The 17,797-nt window shown below is 48.4% G+C and overlaps 1 protein-coding gene across 9 annotated transcripts in view; it reads left to right on the top strand.

Moving 5' to 3' along the window:
- Positions 1-17,797, top strand: part of SETX (senataxin) — a 109,918-nt gene that overhangs the window by 84,519 nt on the left and 7,602 nt on the right. For 7 of the 9 annotated variants that reach the window (XM_055541472.1, XM_055541467.1, XM_055541470.1 and 4 more), the window contains one exon: positions 3,554-6,937. The exons of 1 other annotated variant lie outside the window; for it this stretch is intronic. In XM_055541472.1, coding sequence (XP_055397447.1) covers positions 3,554-4,285 — 732 coding nt within the window. In that variant the 3' untranslated portion in view covers positions 4,286-6,937. Of the gene's footprint in view, positions 1-3,553; positions 6,938-17,797 lie in introns of those variants that run through there. One more of the 9 variants, XM_055541475.1, reaches the window with a different exon arrangement.

Genomic DNA, 17,797 nt, shown 5'->3' with positions numbered 1-17,797 from the left:
TTCTGGTATTCCTATCTCTTGAAGAGTTTTCCACATTTTATTGTGATCCACACAGTCAAAGGCTTTGTCATTGTCAATAAAGCAGAAATAGATGTTTTTCTGGAACTCTCTTGCTTTTTCCATGATCCAGCGGATGTTGGCAATTTGATCTCTGGTTCCTCTGCCTTTTCTAAAACCAGCTTGAACATCTACAAGTTCACGGTTCACGTATTGCTGAAGCCTGGCTTAGAGACTTTTGAGCATTACTTTACTAGAATGTGAGATGAGTGCAATTGTGCGGTAGTTTGAGCATTCTTTGGCATTGCCTTTCTTTGGGATTGGAATGAAAACTGACCTTTTCCAGTCCTGTGGCCACTGCTGAGTTTTCCAAATTTGCTGGCATATTGAGTGCAGCACTTTCACAGACTCATCTTTCAGGATTTGAAAGAGCTCCACTGGAATTCCATCACCTCCACTAGCTTTGTTTGTAGTGATGCTTCCTAAGGCTCACTTAACTTCACATTCCAGGATGTCTGGCTCTAGGTGAGTGATCACACCATTGTGATTATCTGGGTCGTGAAGATCTTTTTTGTACAGTTCTTCTGTGTATTCTTGCCACCTCGTCTTAATATCTTCTGCTTCTGTTAGGTCCCTACCATTTCTGTCCTTTATCGAGCCTTTTTTTGCATGAAATCTTCCCTTGATATCTCTAATTTTCTTGAAGAGACCTCTAGTGTTTCCCATTCTGTTGTTTTCCTCTATTTCTTTGCATTGATCGGTGAGGAAGGCTTTCTTATCTCTCCTTGCTGTTCTTTGGAACTCTGCATTCAGATGCTTATATCTTTCCTTTTCTCCTTTGCTTTTCGCTTCTCTTCTTTTCACAGGTATTTGAAGGCCTCCTTGGACAGCCATTTTGCTTTTTTGCATTTCTTTTCCATGGGGATGGTCTTGATCCCTGTCTCCTGTACAATGTCACGAACCTCATTCCATAGTTCATCAGGCACTCTATCAGATCTAGGCCCTTAAATCTATTTCTCACTTCCACTGTATAATCATAAGGGATTTGATTTAGGTCATATCTAAGTGGTCTAGTGGTTTTCCCTACTTTCTTCAATTTCAGTCTGAATTTGGCAATAAGGAGTTCATGATCTGAGCCACAGTCAGCTCCTGGTCTTGTTTTTGCTGACTGTATAGAGCTTCTCCATCTTTGGCTGCAAAGAATATAATCAATCTGATTTTGGTGTTGACCATCTGGTGATGTCCATGTGTAGAGTCTTCACTCGCAGTGAATTCACTTGGAGTGAATCTATAGTTACTTCACAATAAAGGTGGTTTTTTAACTTTTTCTTTGGTGCTGGAGTACAGCCGATTTAACAGGCAATGTGCTGATAGTGTCAGGTGAACAGCAAAGGGACCCAGCCATTCATATACATGTAAATTAAGATTTTTGTAAAAATTCTTTTTCCTGTGACCATGAGGATCAAAGTGTTTAACAATTGATATCAGTTGAAGAACATATTAACAGTGATTATTTTTATACAGTTAAATTCTGATCATATTCAAACCTGAAAAGTAAATGTTTGCAGAGCTGTGTGTCTTAGGTGCTTGGATTACCGAAGCCTTCGTGGGCACCCCTGTGTTCACTGCAGATGATTGTACCTGCCCCAGCAGCTTGCTCTGTAGTCAGCCTGGGGACGGGTGAGAATGTGATGGTGACTGGGAAGGGTGGAATGGAAGGGCAGGAAAGCCCCAGGAGGGGATGTGGGAAAGTTGAAGTTTGAAAGCTAAAGTTTGGAAATAGATTCCCAGAGAACGGCCCCACATCCCTCCCCCACCAAGGGCATCTCTGTGAGCCCCCAGAGTCACACACATGCAGATTTGCAGGGCGCTGCTGTCCCACTCTGGGAAGCTAGAGAAACTCAGAAGAAAAGCTCCCAGTCTGACTTTTGGACTTTCCAGTCCAGTTTACGGGTTTCTTCTTGGGCTTCTCCCCTGCCCCCTTTTCTGGTTTTTCAGCCCAGTTTCCCTTATGGGAGTGGAGTGAGGACTAACAGCACTTCCTCAGATCTGTTTCTGTGATCTAGGACTTGGATTAGACACCATGTTTAGGTGCATCAGACTCAGCAGAAATCACAGCAAGGCCACCTGCTTTCCAGGTTGGAGTGCTGGCACTTTGTCAAATAAGATGTCTGTGGAAAGGTTTCAGGCAAGAGCCAGGACTTGTTCTTTTTAAAAATGGTTTGACCAAAAGGCAAGAGCTTGTAGTCACCCAGCTGTGAATTTCTCCGGGATCGCATACATGGAGAGTGCTACCAAAGACACCCTGCAGTCAGAAATGATGAAATGTGGAAACAGAGTGCGTTTCAAAGTCATTCAAATAAAATAACCATTCATGTCTTCCAGTTGAGGGAGCAGACTCATAGAGGTCAAGTGACTTGAGCATGGTCACACAGCAAATAAATACTATGACTTCCCTGGTGGCTCAGCTGGTAAAGATTCTGCCTGGAATGTGGGAGACTTGGGTTCGATCCCTGGGTTGGGAAGATCCCCTGGAGAAGGAAACGGCTACCCACTCCAGTATTCTGGCCTGGAGAATTCCATGGACTGTATATAGTCCATGGGATTGCAGAGAGTCCGACATGGCTGAGCAACTTTCACTAACTCTATACCCCCAGCCACCTATAGTGCAGGAGCCCACAGGAGGGTTGCAGTCACTAAGTTGTGTATGGCTCTTTGGTAGCCATCCTTTTTCTTCTCTTTCCTTTGTCAAAAAGTCTTCATCATTTTTCCCTCCACTATACTCTCTCTTCTAAGGAAGCCCAAGTTTTGATGATTGTAAATAAGCAGTTTATTCCCTCTCTTCCTTTTAGAGGAAGAGAGGAGAGATGCATGAGTTGGATTTTCTTTCACCTTCTTTAGATGTGCTTTTCATAACTTAAAGCTCTTCTAGAAGAGATAGAAAGTTTCATGATATCTTTAGAATAGTATCTCAGTGGATTAAGATGGTTCAGCCTGATGGAATTTGGGAAGCCTTTGGGAATTTGGTGACAGCTATGGACCTGTTTGTAGAACAGTCAACATGCACTCAAAAGTTAGAGCTTGCTGAAACTGAGCCTTCCTGCCGTCTTCCCGGAGGCAGGCAGCGTCAGAGGAAGCTCAGTGGGATGACGGAGCCCTCCTACAACTGCGTCATCCAGGACACTAACCCCAGTCACGTGTGGTAGCAGAGAGCTTGAAATGTGGCTGGTGTGACTGAGGAAGTGAATTTCTAATTAACAAATTCAGATGGCTGCACAAGGCTCCTGACAGCAGACAGAATTGCATGATAGCTAATTCACCCACATGGCTTGAGTAACAGCGACACAATGGCAGAAGTTCTTCCTTAGAGCTGGTGCTAGGTGTTGTTTTGTAGCAGCGTGTTTTATCGTTCTGTATTTCATCTTATTTTTTCTTTTGGCTTTGTCAAGTAATGGATTCTTGAGAATCTGTTCATGAGGGTATACTTAAACTATTTGTTCCCAAGCACGTGAGTGTTTTTTGGGGATGTAATTTTCTTCCTTCTCTTTGTCTCAAGGAAAATAGGCATTGGTATCACCTGATTCAAGATGCACAGAAACGTGGTGCCATTATTAAGACTTGTGACAAGAACTACAGACACGATGCAATGAAGATCCTGAAGCTCAAACCATTGCTTCAGAGGAGCCTTACTCATCCTCCTGCTGTCACTCCAGAGGCATCCAGACCCCAGGGTGGCCTACCCAGCAGCAAGCAAGATGGTGAACTCAGCAAGACATCTTTTGCTTCTTCCATATACCACTCACCCTCTGACTCCAAAGAAGCCACAGTCACTGAGGCTGCAAAGGATCCTGAAAGGCCACCCAATCAGGACTGGCTTCGGGACCCAAGACTGCTGCGGAGGATGGGCTTGGCCTTGGATGCCCAAGGAATAAGCCTCAGGGAGCTGCAGCCCTTGAGCCCCCAGCATTCCGGAGCAGCGCCTCCTTCGGGCGTGCCAGGTTGCCCTGGGAGTCCCCAGGAGCCAGGCACCGTCAGGCAGCAGGGAGTCACCCTGAACAGCCACATGCCTCGTATGCCGTGTGACTCTCCAGCTGCCAGTACTGACACTTCCACAAGCGCAAAGAAGTGTGACCAGGAAGAGGGGGCGCTCGGCCACAGGAGAGAGGCCAGGTCCTTGAGTGCAGGGGATCAGGCGTGGTGGGCGAGCTCCCACACAAAGAGGAACTCAGACTGGGATGAGAGGGTCCTGGAGGAGGACAGCTGCTCCAAGAAGAGACGGGTTTTATAGTACGGCCGAACAGCAGAGGCTGTCAGCCATGACCATTGCTGCAGACCTCTGATGACTGACTAACAGGCTTGTCCAGATAAGACTGCTTTTTTCCTTATAGGAGTTTGTTGTTGGAAAACAAAATGTATTATAACACATGGGCCTCTTGGTCCTTTCTGTCAGTTGCAGAAGCTTTCAGAGGACATTAGTGTGTCAGTAATTATGTCTTTGAAGTAGGAGGCTTGCAGTGTTGATCTCTCGTTCTTGTAGAAAAGGAGGTCAGCCTGGAGAGGTTGTAGAAGTTGGAATGTATATTTGTATAGCAAATAACAAAATCCTTTTAAAATTTAATCTGGTAGACGGCTTTTCTTTCCCCTGCTTAAAATGTTAATCATTTTCAATAGAACAAACCTTATATTGAAAAAAATGTGAGGGGGGCAGGTCCTTTAAACCATTGTTATGACAAAACAGATGTTTAACAGCCCAGGTAGTCTGGCAAGGAGCTGAGTTTAGTGCTGGTGGGTCAGAGGTCTCTAGTTCTGTTTTTTAAAAGCAGCTGGAGTCTTCTGGGGAGAAGGCAATGGCACCCCACTCCAGTACTGTTGCCCGGAAAATCCCATGGATGGAGGAGCCTGGTGAGCTGCAGTCCATGGGGTCGCTAAGAGTCAGACACGACTGAGTGACTTAACCTTCACTTTCCACTTTCATGCATTGGAGAAGGAAATGGCAACCCACTCCAGTGTTCTTGCCTGGAGAATCCCAGGGACAGAGAAGCTTGGTAGGCTGCAGTCCATGGGATCGCACAGAGTCGGACACGACTGAAGCGACTTGGCGGCGGCAGCAGCAGCAGAGTCTTCTGGGGGAAAGTTGGGAAGCAGAAAGTTCTGTTAGTTAAGTTCCGCTGATGACCTTTGTAGACCAGGCACCCTGACACAGGATAGTGCATTTCTGTGATGAGTTCATCTTCTAGTAGTGAGCATGTAGTTCTCTAGCTTAAATTCTCATTCTTCTTGAATTAGGGGAATATGAGAAAGTATAGTTCTTGACATGTCATTCAGATGCCCCCAGTGTATTATGAGTTTTCTGCAACTCATGGGTTAGAAATCCAGTGTTTGCCAAGTGCAAGATCAGTGCCGAGGTGGCTTGTGTGAAAGCGTGCATTTCTTGGGTTGAGCCAGAAAACTGGGTGTTCACCATCTTCCCAAGGGGTTCCTGGGGACTTGAGACAATATTTTAGACAGGAAAGAGACAGCTTTTAAAAAGAGCAGGCTGGAAGAGCAGCGCAGATACTTGTGATTTCAGAACCAAGGAGAGAGTTGACAGATTTCCTCTCGTGTCTGGAGACCATTGTCATTGATGCAGATGCAGCGCTGTTGTGGGGCATCTGGTTAGAGGGCTTGTGCTTCTGCGAAAGCAAGTGGCTGTTGTGGGTGGAGGTCTGGAGACTTGGGCGTGGGCAGGGCTGCCTGATTGCAAAGCCTGGCTTTCCCTGCACACACACAGTGGTGCTGAGGTCTCACAGACGCGAGCGTGTGTTAACAGTCGACCGCGTTTGAACCCGTGGTTGGTTGTGTACACCGTGCAGCACCCCAGCTGCTCGGGGGTAGAGAGCACATCCCTGAGGGTGAACATGCACCCTCTGAAGTGTCTCTGCTCTTCTGCTTTTTAAGCAGAAAGGGCTTTGTGGTCATCAGAAATTGTCCTGAAGCAGGTTATTAAGAGCTTTAAAAGAGCGTTTGATTTTCAAAGGTTTAAACACTCTACTTCTCTGTTCCCCTTGTCCCTCTCACTGCTATCTAGAGCTCTGCTGATGGACGTGGATACTCCCTGTCACCTAGGGAGCATGCGTTCTGTCCCCAGAGTCAGCCCCTGCTCCCCCGTCACGGAGGTGGGCTGAGTCCTACTTGGGGCCAGGGCTTTGTAAGCTTCCTGCCTGGCCTTTGGCAAGAAAGCTCATTGTTGCTGTGTTTATTTTCCTCCTGTCTTGGTAGACTGCTTGATTTAGCAGACAGTTGTAGTGATCACGGTTTACAGAGTCTAGAAGGTGTTAGCTTATAGAAGAGGTGTGACGGACACTGCTGGGCCAGGACCTTTCCCCATGCTGCTCACACAACATGAATTTAAGGCAGGGTCTGTTGCCTGTTCCCACACGTCATGCCCACCTTTCGGTTCACCACTCACCTAGTCTGGGAATGCAAGAAGTAGCACATCAGAACACCTAACGAGCACGTGTGTCCTGACAGCCCCTCCCAGCAGAAGCGGTCATACCGGACATTGCACTGGAAACGCACCGTGGCTCCAGTTGGCGTACTTGATGTGTGTGCACGAAGCACGCCGTGTGCCGTGCGGCCTTTCTGGATGTAGCTGTCACAGCAGTGTTGTTGATGGGCGCTTAATCTGCAGGTGAAAAAGAATAGCTGCTTGTTTTGTCCTTGCCATGGCATTATAAGAAAGTGCCCTGTCTTCTTTCAGTCTTAATTCTTTCAACATGAAAATATTCTACTTAAAATCTTGTTTTGTTTCTTTGTATATCATTTGCCTTGAAATGACTGTGGACAGTTTATTTAGTTCTGTTTTCATGTATTATCAGAAGCAGATTTGATAAATACATGTGAATAACCTCCTGTAAATGAGTTTTATAACAAAATTGTACTAAACTATTTTCTAAAGTCAGTTGTGCCGATTTATAGTTTTCTTTGCTGTAGTTTTCTTTCTATGCCCTGAATTCCTAGCCAGGATTTGGCAAACAATAGCCCTGTTGTCTCTGTTAAGATCTGAATATTGAGGAAATGGCAGAATTAAAAGCAGAAACAAGAAAGCTGACGCATGTTAGGAGTTATTGAATGGAGATTGAAGGGACTTCCAGATAACTCGCTTAGTCTGCCATTGGATTGATGTTTTCATCCAGTCTGCACCCACAGTGCTCCTAGCTCCTCACCTCTTCTTGGAATCTTATCCACAAGGTGGTGAGTGAGGTACGTGTGGCCAACTGTGGTGTCAGTTACCCGTTGAGATTTGGTCCAGAAACACACGCTCACCTCCAGGCTGAGCTTGGGAGAGCAGAGCAGATGAACAGGAACCCACAGAAAGAGCTGCGGGAGCCCCAGCGGCAGAGCTGGAGGCAGATGGCCAGGCCGGGGGTAAGCGCTGGTGGTTACAAAGGAGAGCACATTCTCCAAAAGCAGTGGCTTCAGGAAGGACAGTTGGACATGCTGAGCTCCACCAGGATGTGGGCCCCGCCAGCCTCCCTGGGCCTCCCACTCATCCGGGATGGAGGCACCCACCACCCATGAGGGTAAAGGGACGACCTCGTGGGGAGTCCTGGGGCAAGGTGAGGTTGCCAGGAGACCTGATGAGAGGCGGGTGCTCCGTGATGGCCGTTTTATCCATGCAGTTGGTTCCTGCAGCAGCTGCCATGGGGATTTTTAAAATCTCTCCTGACCAATACAGCTGGGTTTCACCATTTATTGTTTGAGGAATAAATAATTCAAAAAGGAAACTAAAATTTAGCTTCAACTTAAAGTAGAATTTACAGCGTTGCGCAGTACCATGAAGGCAGTTTCTGTACACAAAGGATCCCTCAGTAACTCTTAAAGGACCTGAGTTATTGTCACCCTGTGCTACTGGACAGGAGGTGTTTGCCAAGTCAGACTGCGTAAATGGTGCCCACAGGTGGACGGTGCCCTGACCCACGGGAACTCCGACCCACGGGAGCTGTCTCTGGGTTCCCTCCCTCCAGCTTGGGCCAGCTCTGCTTGTGGCCGCTGTAGCCTTTGTTCTCAAGCAATGTTGCAAATCGAATTGTTGGTACTTTTCAGCCTGGGAGGTGTACCTGGGAGTCACCCAGAGAACTTTAAAAATTCCCTCTCCTGGGCTGTCCCCTAGAATTGCTAATTTCTTGTGTCTGGGAGAAAGTACTTGCTGCCTTTAAAAAAAAAGCTTAAAAGTTGAACTCACTGCGAGGTGATTGCAGTGAGCGGCCAGCCTTGAGGCCTGGCTCCTCGCGTCAGCCCTGGGGCCCATCGGGGTCCAGTCTGTCTTCTTCAGTACCTCGTCCCCTACAGGGGCTCTGGAGGGGGTGCGGCCCACCCCCAGAAGCCATCTGGGCAGGCATCCTTTTGTTGAGATTCCCAAGGGCACCGCAGTGGGACTGGGGAAGGAGAGCCAGGAACAGCTCAGTCAGGGGTTGGGGGGTCCGGATGCCATAGAGAGGAGGAGTTAGAAGGCTGCCTATGGAGTCTAGAAAGAGCCAAGTGAGCCTGCGTCAGGTGTGAGCGGGAGTGCCCACTGAGCTAGCCATGGAGGGGCCTGAGCAGGGAGTAGTTGGTCACGGAAAACGAGGCAGGGGGTCTGCCTTAGCTCTGCCCTTGGCTGTGGACAGCTCCTGAGGGCCTTTTGTGGGCTTTGCTTTCTCCACCTGAAAATGATGGTCGGGGTGTTAGTTCTTTTTCACCATCAAGCTTTAAAATTCCAAGTCCCAAACGCTGACGTCCAGGAGGAGAAGAGGCTAAAGAGCACAGTGCGAACTTCCCTGGTGGTCCAGCGGCCAAGGGGTCTCCTGATTCTCTGAGCTCTTGCAGCTCCACATTCAGAGACCCCCCACTGCCCCCATCTCAGATACTGACCCAGAATCACCCCAACACAGCTGGGCAGGGAGCCCGCCGATGGCACCCGCCTTTGCCCACATCTTGGTGGAGAATGTCCTCAAAGATTCTTAAATTTATAGTTCCTTGGGTTTCATGACAACGTCGTCGTTCAGTCATTCAGGCGTGTCCGACTCTCTGTGACCCCATGGACTGCGGCACGCCAGGCCTCCCTGTCCTGCACCTTCTCCCGGAGCTTGCCCAGACTCACGTCCATTGAGTTGGTGATGTCATCAACCATCTCGTCCTCTGTCATCCCCTTCTCGTTAGATGATTAAAGCAACAAATGAACCTAAAACTAACTTTCTTAGGTCCCCTATACAGATCGCATTGTCGACCCCTGCACTGTAACAGAGATCTGCTCAACAGAGCTCACCCTCTGGGGGAAGCAGCAAGAGAAAAGAGATTTCAAAAATAACAGCAGGGGCTTCCCACACGTGTCACTCCTCAGGCCCCCAGGACATCTTATCCGGGCTCCTCTGGGCGGAGGGGTGGGTTTTCTATGAGGTTGGGGCCTCTCTTCTGGTCCTCCAGAAAATGGCAGAGTATTGCCAGCGCTTCCTTAGCCACATACGCCCCTGGTATCTGTGAGTAACTGAAATAGTTGACTCTGATCTTTTTTTATAGTCTACTGCCATAAAAAGGCATTTTTATAAGCTGCTCTTACAAATTAAATGGTTTTTTTTTTTTTAATTAAATGTTTTAAAGAATTGAGAAGTTTTACTTAAGGCAAATTTGAGGATAACCACCCAGGAAGAGCATCTCAGAAAGCTCTCAGAACTGTTCCCTGATTTTCTTTTTAAACCTTCAAATGCCTCCTCTTCTAACAGTATTTAAACCAATCTAGTAAATCTAGTCAAACTTGGTGAGTCTAAAGTTCTTTTAAAAAGCCCATTTAATAAAACAGTCTTAAACTTTTCCATTTTATCCTAAACTGAGCGATTCGGTAGATTTCAAGTTGAAATAACTAATCTGATGAAAATGCCAAGTTTTCTTAAATGTTAAAAACCCTTGAGCCATCAAATACACTCTAAATAACAAACATAATTTGATATAAAAGCATTAGCATGGTTTCAGTTTACTACATTATCTCGTTTTTCAGTCTTCCCAAAGTTAGAACGCAGCCGAGATGGGATGGTTTTTATCTTCCCGAGTGACTTCAGTTTGGCATCCCAAGCAGGGTGGGCTGCAGAGCAGCTGAAGTCGTCACCTGGCGATGCTGTACATCCACAGTGGTGGTCAGACCACTGATTGGCACAGACCTGGCGCTCAAAGTTCTTGTGAAATAAATTGTACATCAAAGCGTATATGAGGGTAATGGAAAACGAAAGACATAATCAACACCTGTGTACCACTGCCCCATCACAGAAAGCAGGACACTGCTGACGCCTGGAAGGTCACTCCAGGCTTCTTCCAGACATCCTCCCACCTCCCCTTCCACCTAGTTGTAAACATCATCCTGAATTCTGTAGTTTGCATAAAGTTTTGTCAGTTCAGTTCAGTCGCTCAGTCGTGTCTGACTCTTTGCGACCCCATGGACCTCCCTGTCCATCACCAACTCCCGGAGCTTGCTCAAACTCATGTGCATTGAGTCGGTGATGCCATCCAACCATCTCATCCTCTGTCGTCCCCTTCTCCTCCTGCCTTCAATCTTTCCCAGCATCAGGGTCTTTTCAGATGAGTCAGTTCTTTGCATCAGGTGGCCAAAGTATTGGAGTTATCAGCTTCAGCATCAGTCCTTCCAGTGAATTTGCAGGATTGATTTCCTTTAGGATGGACTGGTTGGATTTCCTTGCAGTCCAAGGGACTCTCCAGAGTCTTCTCCAACACCACAGTTCAAAAGCATCAATTCTTCGGTGCTCAGCTTTCTTCACAGTCCAACTCTCATATCCATACGTGACCACTGGAAAAACCATAGCCTTGACTAGATGGACCCTTGTTGGCAAAGGTATGTCTCTGCTTTTTAGTATGCTGTCTAGGTTGGTAATAACTTTTCTTCCAAGGAGTAAGCGTCTTTTAATTTCATGGCTGCAGTCAGCATCTGCAGTGATACTGGAGCCTCAAAAAATTAAGTCTATCACTGTTTCCCCACCTGTTTGCCATGAAGTGATGGGACCACCCATGCCATAATCTTAGTTTTCTGAATGTTGAGCTTTAAGCCAACTTTTTCACTCTCCTCTTTCACTTTCATCAAGAGGTTCTTGAGTTCTTTGCCTTCTGTCATAAGGGTAGTGTCATCTGCATATCTGAGGTTATTGATATTTCTCCCGGCAATCTTGATTCCAGCTTGTGCTTCTTCCAGCCCAGCGTTTCTCATGATGTACTCTGCATAGAAGTTAAATAAACAGGGTGATGATACACAGCCTTGACATACTTGACGTACTTTCCTATTTGGAACCAATCTGTTGTTCCATGTCCGGTTCTAACTGTTGCTTCCTGACCTGCATGCAGGTTTCTCAAGAGGCAGGTCAGGTGGGCTGGTATTCCTATCTCTTTCAGAATTTTCCACAGTTTATTGTGATCCACACAGTCAAAGGCTTTGGCATAGTCAATAAAGCAGAAATAGATGTTTTTCTGGAACTCTCTTGCTTTTTCCATGATCCAGCGAATGCTGGCAATTTGATCTCTGGTTCCTCTGCCTTTTCTAAAACCAGCTTGAACATCTGGAAGTTCACGGTTCACATACTGTTGAAGCCTGGCTTGGAGACTTTTGAGCATTACTTTACTAGCATGTGAGATGAGTGCAATTGTGCGGTAGTTTGAGCATTCTTTGGCATTGCCTTTCTTTGGAACTGGAATGTAAACTGACCTTTTCCAGTCCTGAGGCCACTGCTGAGTCTTCCAAATTTGCTGATATATAGAGTGCAGCACTTTAACGGCAACATCTTTTAGGACTTGGAATAGCTCAACTGGAATTCCATCACCTCCACTAGCTTTGTTTGTAGTGATGCTTCCTAAGGCTCACTTAACTTCACATTCCAGGATGTCTGGCTCTAGGTGAGTGATCACACCATTGTGATTATCTGGGTCGTGAAGATCTTTTTTGTACAGTTCTTCTGTGTATTCTTGCCACCTCTTCTTAATATCTTCTGCTTCTATTAGGTCCATGCCGTTTCTGTCCTTTGTTGAGCCCATCTTTGCATGAAATGTTCCCTTGGTATCTAATTTTCTTGAAGAGATCTCTATTCTTTTCCATTCTATTATTTTCCTCTATTTCTTTGCATTGATCACTGAGGAAGGCTTTCTTATCTCTCCTTGTTATTCTTTGGAACTCTGCATTCAAATGGGTATACCTTTCCTTTTCTCCTTTGCCTTTCGCTTCTTTTCTTTTCACAGCTATTTGTAAGGCCTTCTCAGCCATTTTGCTTTTTTGCATTTCTTTTCTATGGGGATGGTCTTGATCCCTGTCTCCTGTACAATGTTACGAACCTCCATCCATAGTTCATCAGGCACTATGTCTATCAGATCTGATCCCTTGAATCTATTTCTCACCTCCATTGTCTAATAATAAGGGATTTGATTTAGGTCACGGTCTAGTGGTTTTCCCTACTTAGTTCAATTTAAGTCTGATTTTGGCAATAAGGAGTTCATGATCTGAGCCACAGTCCTCTTCCGGTCTTGTTTTTGCTGACTGTATAGAGCTTCTCCATCTTTGGCTGCAAAGAATATAATCAGTCTGATTTTGGTGTTGACAATCTGGTGATGTCCATGTGTAGAGTCTTGTGTTGTTGGAAGAGGGTGTTTGCTATGAGCAGTGTGTTCTCTTGGCAAAACTCTTTTAGCCTTTGCCCTGCTTCATTCTGTACTCCAAGGCCAAATTTGCCTGTTACTCCAGGTTGTCTCTTGACTTCCTACTTTTGCATTGCAGTCCCCTATAATGAAAAGGACATCTTTTTTGGGTGTTAGTTCTAGAAGGTCTTGTAGGTCTTCCTAGAACCGTTCAACTTCGGCTTCTTCAGCATTACTGGTCGGGGCATAGACTTGGATTACTGTGATATTGAATGGTTTGCCTTGGAAACGAACAGAGATCATTCTGTCGTTTTTGAGATTGCATCCAAGTACTGCATTTCGGACTCTTGTTGACTATGATGGCTATTCCATTTCTTCTAAGGGATTCTTGCCCACAGTAGGAGATATAATGGTTATCTGAGTTATATTCACCCTTTCCTGTCTGTTTTGGTTCACTGATTCCTAAAATGTCAATGTTCACTCTTAACATCTCCTGTTCGACCACTTCCAATTTATCCTGATTCATGGACCTAATATTCCAGGTTCCTATGCAATATTGCTCTTTACAGCATCGGAGTTTATTTCCATCACCAGTCACCTCCACAACTGGTTGTTGTTTTTGCTTTGGCTCCGTCTCTTCATTCTTTCTGGAGTTATTTCTCCACTCTTCTCCAGTAGCATATTGGGCACCTACTGACCTGGGGAGTTCATCTTTCAGTGTCCTATCTTTTTGCCTTTTCATGCTGTTCATGGGGTTCTCGAGGCAAGAATACTGAAGTGGTTTGCCATTCCCTTCTCTAGTGGACCACGTTCTGTCAGAACTCTCCACCATGACCCGTCCATCTTGCCTACACGGCATGGCTCGTAGTTTCATTGAGTTAGACAAGGCTGTGGTCCATGTGATCAGATTGGTTAGTTTTCTGTGATTGTGGTTTTCAGTCTGTCTGCCCTCTGATGGAGAAGGATAAGAGGCTTATGGAAGCTTCCTGATGGGAGAGACTGACTGGGGGAAACTGGGTCTTGTTCTGATGGGCGGGGCCATGCTCAGTAAATCTTTAATCCAGTTTTATGTTGATTGGAAGGGGCTGTGTTCCCTCCCTGTTGTTTGACCTGAGGCCAAACTATGGTGGAGGTGATGAAGATAATGGCGACCTCCTTCAGCAGGTCCTGCACGCACTGCTGCACTCAGTGCCCCCGACCCTGCAGCAGGCCACCGCCGACCCACGCCTCCCCCGGAGACTCCCGGGCAAGTCTGGGGCAGTCTCTTGTGGGGTCACGGCTCCTTTCTCCTGGGTCCTGGTGCACACAAGGTTCTGTTTGTGCCCTCCCAGAGCCTGTTTCCCAGTCCTGGGTAAGTTCTGATGGCTCTGTGGTGAGGTTAATGGCAACCACCTCTAAGAGGGCTTATGCCATACCCAGGTCTGCTGCACCCAGAGCCCCTGCCCCTGTGGCAGGCCACTGCTGACCCGGATCTCCTCAGGAGGCACTCAAACACAGTTCTGTGTCAGTCTCTGTGAGGTTTCTGGGTCCTCGTAGGCACAAGGTTTGTTTGGGCCCTCTGAGTGTCTCTGGCGGGTATGGTGTTTGATTCTAAATGCGATTTTGCCTCTCCTACTGTCTTGCTGGGGCTTCTCCTTGGCCCTTAGACGTGGGGTATTTCCTCAAAGTCGCTGCAGCTCTACGCAGCTGCCACTCCAGTGCATATACCCCAAAATTATATTCACTCAATTTTGTACTTGATGTGATATATACAATGGATATCCTGTGACTGAATTTTCTCCCCCTCGTCCTTATATTTCTGAGATAGCTATAGCGGTTGTCCACTCTTTTGGGTGGAGGATAGTATTCTGTTTTAGGAATATGCCAGAGTCTGTCCATTCCATTCTGATGCACACACAGGAGCCTTCCCAGGCAGAACTCAGACCTGTGTCATGCAGGGACACAGGACTGGAAGGCCCTCCAGGACGCCTGGCCGTAGGTGCTTCTGGCTTGAGGCTGTGACAGGGCTCCAAACAACAGCATGGTCCGGTGCTCCTATGCCGGCAACTGAATGGCGAGGACAACCTGCCAGGTGGGGGCCTGGTTGGAGTCCTGCCCTTAGCCTGCACCCAAATCCCCTCATCCCACCAGTAACCCCCTAATGACAGGAGCCAGCCTGTGTGGGTTCCATTCTTGGCAACTGCAGTGCCTCAACTAGAACACCCCTTACCGAGCAGTCTACCCTCGGGTAGTTACGGGGTCTAGAGACCAACGCATCCTGCAGTCCTAGCATCGTCATTAACTCCTCGACATGGCCTTACAGCTAACACGAGGGGATGGTTAATGACAGCACCTCTTTGGGGCAGAAGGACAGACCCCAGTAGAAATAGATCCTGGCAGAAGGAAGATGTCCGCGATCTCGTGGGAAGGTGAGGGTTACAGTTTTGCTCTATGTGTGTGTATATATGTGACACCACACCCATGTGGCAGGCTTTGGCAGGGGGAAAGAGGGAAGAAATGGACAACAGCAGCGGATACTGGTCCCTTATTTGGGCCAGCACTGCACTTCTGTGGCCCTCATGATAGCCCTCTGATATAGGTGCTAGGTTTTGCTGTTGTTTGGTTTGGTTTGGTTTGTTTTTCGCCCTGTGGTGCAGCTGGTGGGATCTTAGTTCCCCAACCAGGGGTTGAACCCACACCCTCGCAGAGAAAGCCCAAAGTTCTAGCCCCTGGACCACCAGGTGCTGGTTTTCACATCCCCATTTCACAGATAAGGATACTGAAGCAGAGAGGGATTGAGTAACTTGCCCAAGTTCATCCAGGTAGTAGAGGACAGCTTTGAACCCACGTGGTGGGACTTGAGAGCCCCGCAGTGCCATCCCTTCTGCCTCTGAAAACACGCCCCTCCCTGCCCCCTACCCTCCATTCAAGGAAGGAAACGTGGGCCCTGGGTCAGCCATGAAATGTACAGATGCATGGGTGCGCCAGTGGGTGGGGAAGCGGGCCATTGGCAGGGTCAAAAAGTAAAAGGGTGGGGATTTTTCCATATCCTTTTTAAAAAAATAATGTATTTGGCTGAGCCAGGTCTTAGTCGCAGCATTCGGGATCTTTAGTTGAAGCCTGTGGGATCTAGTACCCTGACGAGGGATTGAACCCTGGTCCCCCTGCACTGGGAGCTCAGTCTTAACCACTGGACTGCCAGGGAAGTTCCATGTGGGTCTTATGAGCTTTCAAATCATCTTTTCAACTTAAATCGCCCAGTTGACTTTTGATGCCGTGCCCAAGCTCTCCGACCAAGATACTTGTGGAGCCTCAGTGTTCTCAGCTGTAAAATGGCTCTGTTCCCGGAGTCCACTTCTCAGCTTCATCTCAGGGGTCCTTGATAGAAGGTATGTCCAGCCTCAGCCTCAGCACAGGACTTAGCACGGTCTTAACAAACGCTGGGCAGACTGTGTGGGGGCAGGGAGTGTTTTATGAAAAGGTACTGGACATGCACATCAGAAAATATTAACAGTTATTAGCTTTGGATGGAAGATTGTGGGTGATTTTAATTTAAAAATTCTTATTATCTAGCATTTCTGTGTTTTCTAACTTCCTGAAGTTGTGATTTGTGTTTTCTAAGAAAACAAAAACAAGTCAAGCTTCTCCTCCCTGGATTTTTACCCTTTGCTCATCTGGCCTGAGATGTGCAGGGGTCCTTAGGGACTGGGGGAGACTGGCCTAGCTGGAGGTGCCTTGCTGGGGCAGGGGTTGCGGGCATGGGGGGAGCCCCCTCTCAGCCCTGCCTGCCCAGGCCTGCGGGGAGATGCCCACAGCCGCTCCCCAGGTGCCCATAAACGCCTCATAACTAAAAGTGCCGACGCAGCAGGCCTGCTTATTTAGAGGGGGCACGTGGGGGCAGCGGGCAAGGCATTTTCCCTGACAGCAAGGCCGTTTGGATGACACCTGGCTCCCCAGGGCACCTCGCTCTGTCCTGGAGCTGCTGCAGGGGCGGAGGAGGGGGTTGGGCCAGAGCTGCAGGCCCTGCAGGGGGGACGCCCCGTGCCCCCTCCCCGCCCTGGGCTTCACACTCTTGCCATCCTGAGTCACTTCCTGCCCCTGCTTCTTAGCAAGCATGACTTCAGGCAAGTTACCTCCCAAATTGGACCCTCCACTTCCCTCTCTGTTAACTGGGTAGACCCGTCCTTCCACCTAGAACATTCTCTACCCGGGACAGTTTCACCCCCAATTTGCAATGCCCGGAGGCACTTTTGGTTGTCGCAACTCGGGAGGGAAAGTGACTGTCACCTGGAGACTGGAGGCCAAGGATGCTGCTGAACACCCTACCCGCACAGCACAGCCGCGCCCGCCCGGCCCGGCAGCGCCGCCAGTGTCGGTGGCACTGAGGCCCAGAGTCCTGTCCCAGGGTGAAGTTCGTGACGGTGAAGCCTAAGGACGCACGGGCCGGCCCGCGGGCAGTGGCTGTCACCCTCCCCGTTGTGAAAGTGGAGCCTTCTCCTCTCAACCACTCAGAACCCGATGTCCACACATGAGGTCCGGGACCAGGAAGCACCAGGAAGAGGTGGGGCTGTGCCCGGAAGATGTCGGAATTTTCCAAGTGGCTGCTGGCAACTTTCCCTCCAGCCTCTGACCGGGGTCAGGGCCTGGGCCGCCTCCTGGGGGACCAGGGCTGCCAGTCTGATTTAGTGTGCTCCACCTCCCTGCCCCTGGCTTGTGTAGACACTGATCCTAGGGGAGCTGCCACAGTGCCACTGGCCCTGCTGAGAGGGGTCAGGGCAGGCAGGGCTCTGCCCACCTCCTCCCCGACCTCTCAGGACCCTTCCTGGGGACACACCCAGGGTGACACCAAGGGGGGTGTGTGTGTGTACAGTAGAAGCTGCTGATGCCTGGCCCAGAGTCCGTCTATGGGAACCGCCCCTGCAATGCTGCAATGCCTGATACAACTTACAGCTGCCCACCTTCTGTACTGGGGGCCCCCCAAATCCAGCATGAAGCCCATGGCGTGAGCCTGCCCCTTGCTTCAGGATGGGGTTTCTGCTCAGAGCCTCGGTGAGTGCCCTCAGGTATACCTCACTGGGCCTCCCCGCCGCATCTGAATCGTCTCATCCATCTTCCAAACAGCACCCCCTCCATGAATCCACGCTCCGAACCCGTGTCTCAAGCTCTGCTTCTGTCAAGGGAC

Source organism: Bubalus kerabau, chromosome 11 (genome assembly GCF_029407905.1).
Source record: "Bubalus kerabau isolate K-KA32 ecotype Philippines breed swamp buffalo chromosome 11, PCC_UOA_SB_1v2, whole genome shotgun sequence".
Lineage (NCBI taxonomy): Eukaryota > Metazoa > Chordata > Mammalia > Artiodactyla > Bovidae > Bubalus > Bubalus kerabau.
The sequence above is the reverse complement of the archived record's forward strand: the minus strand, read 5'-3'. Positions and strand labels throughout refer to the sequence as shown.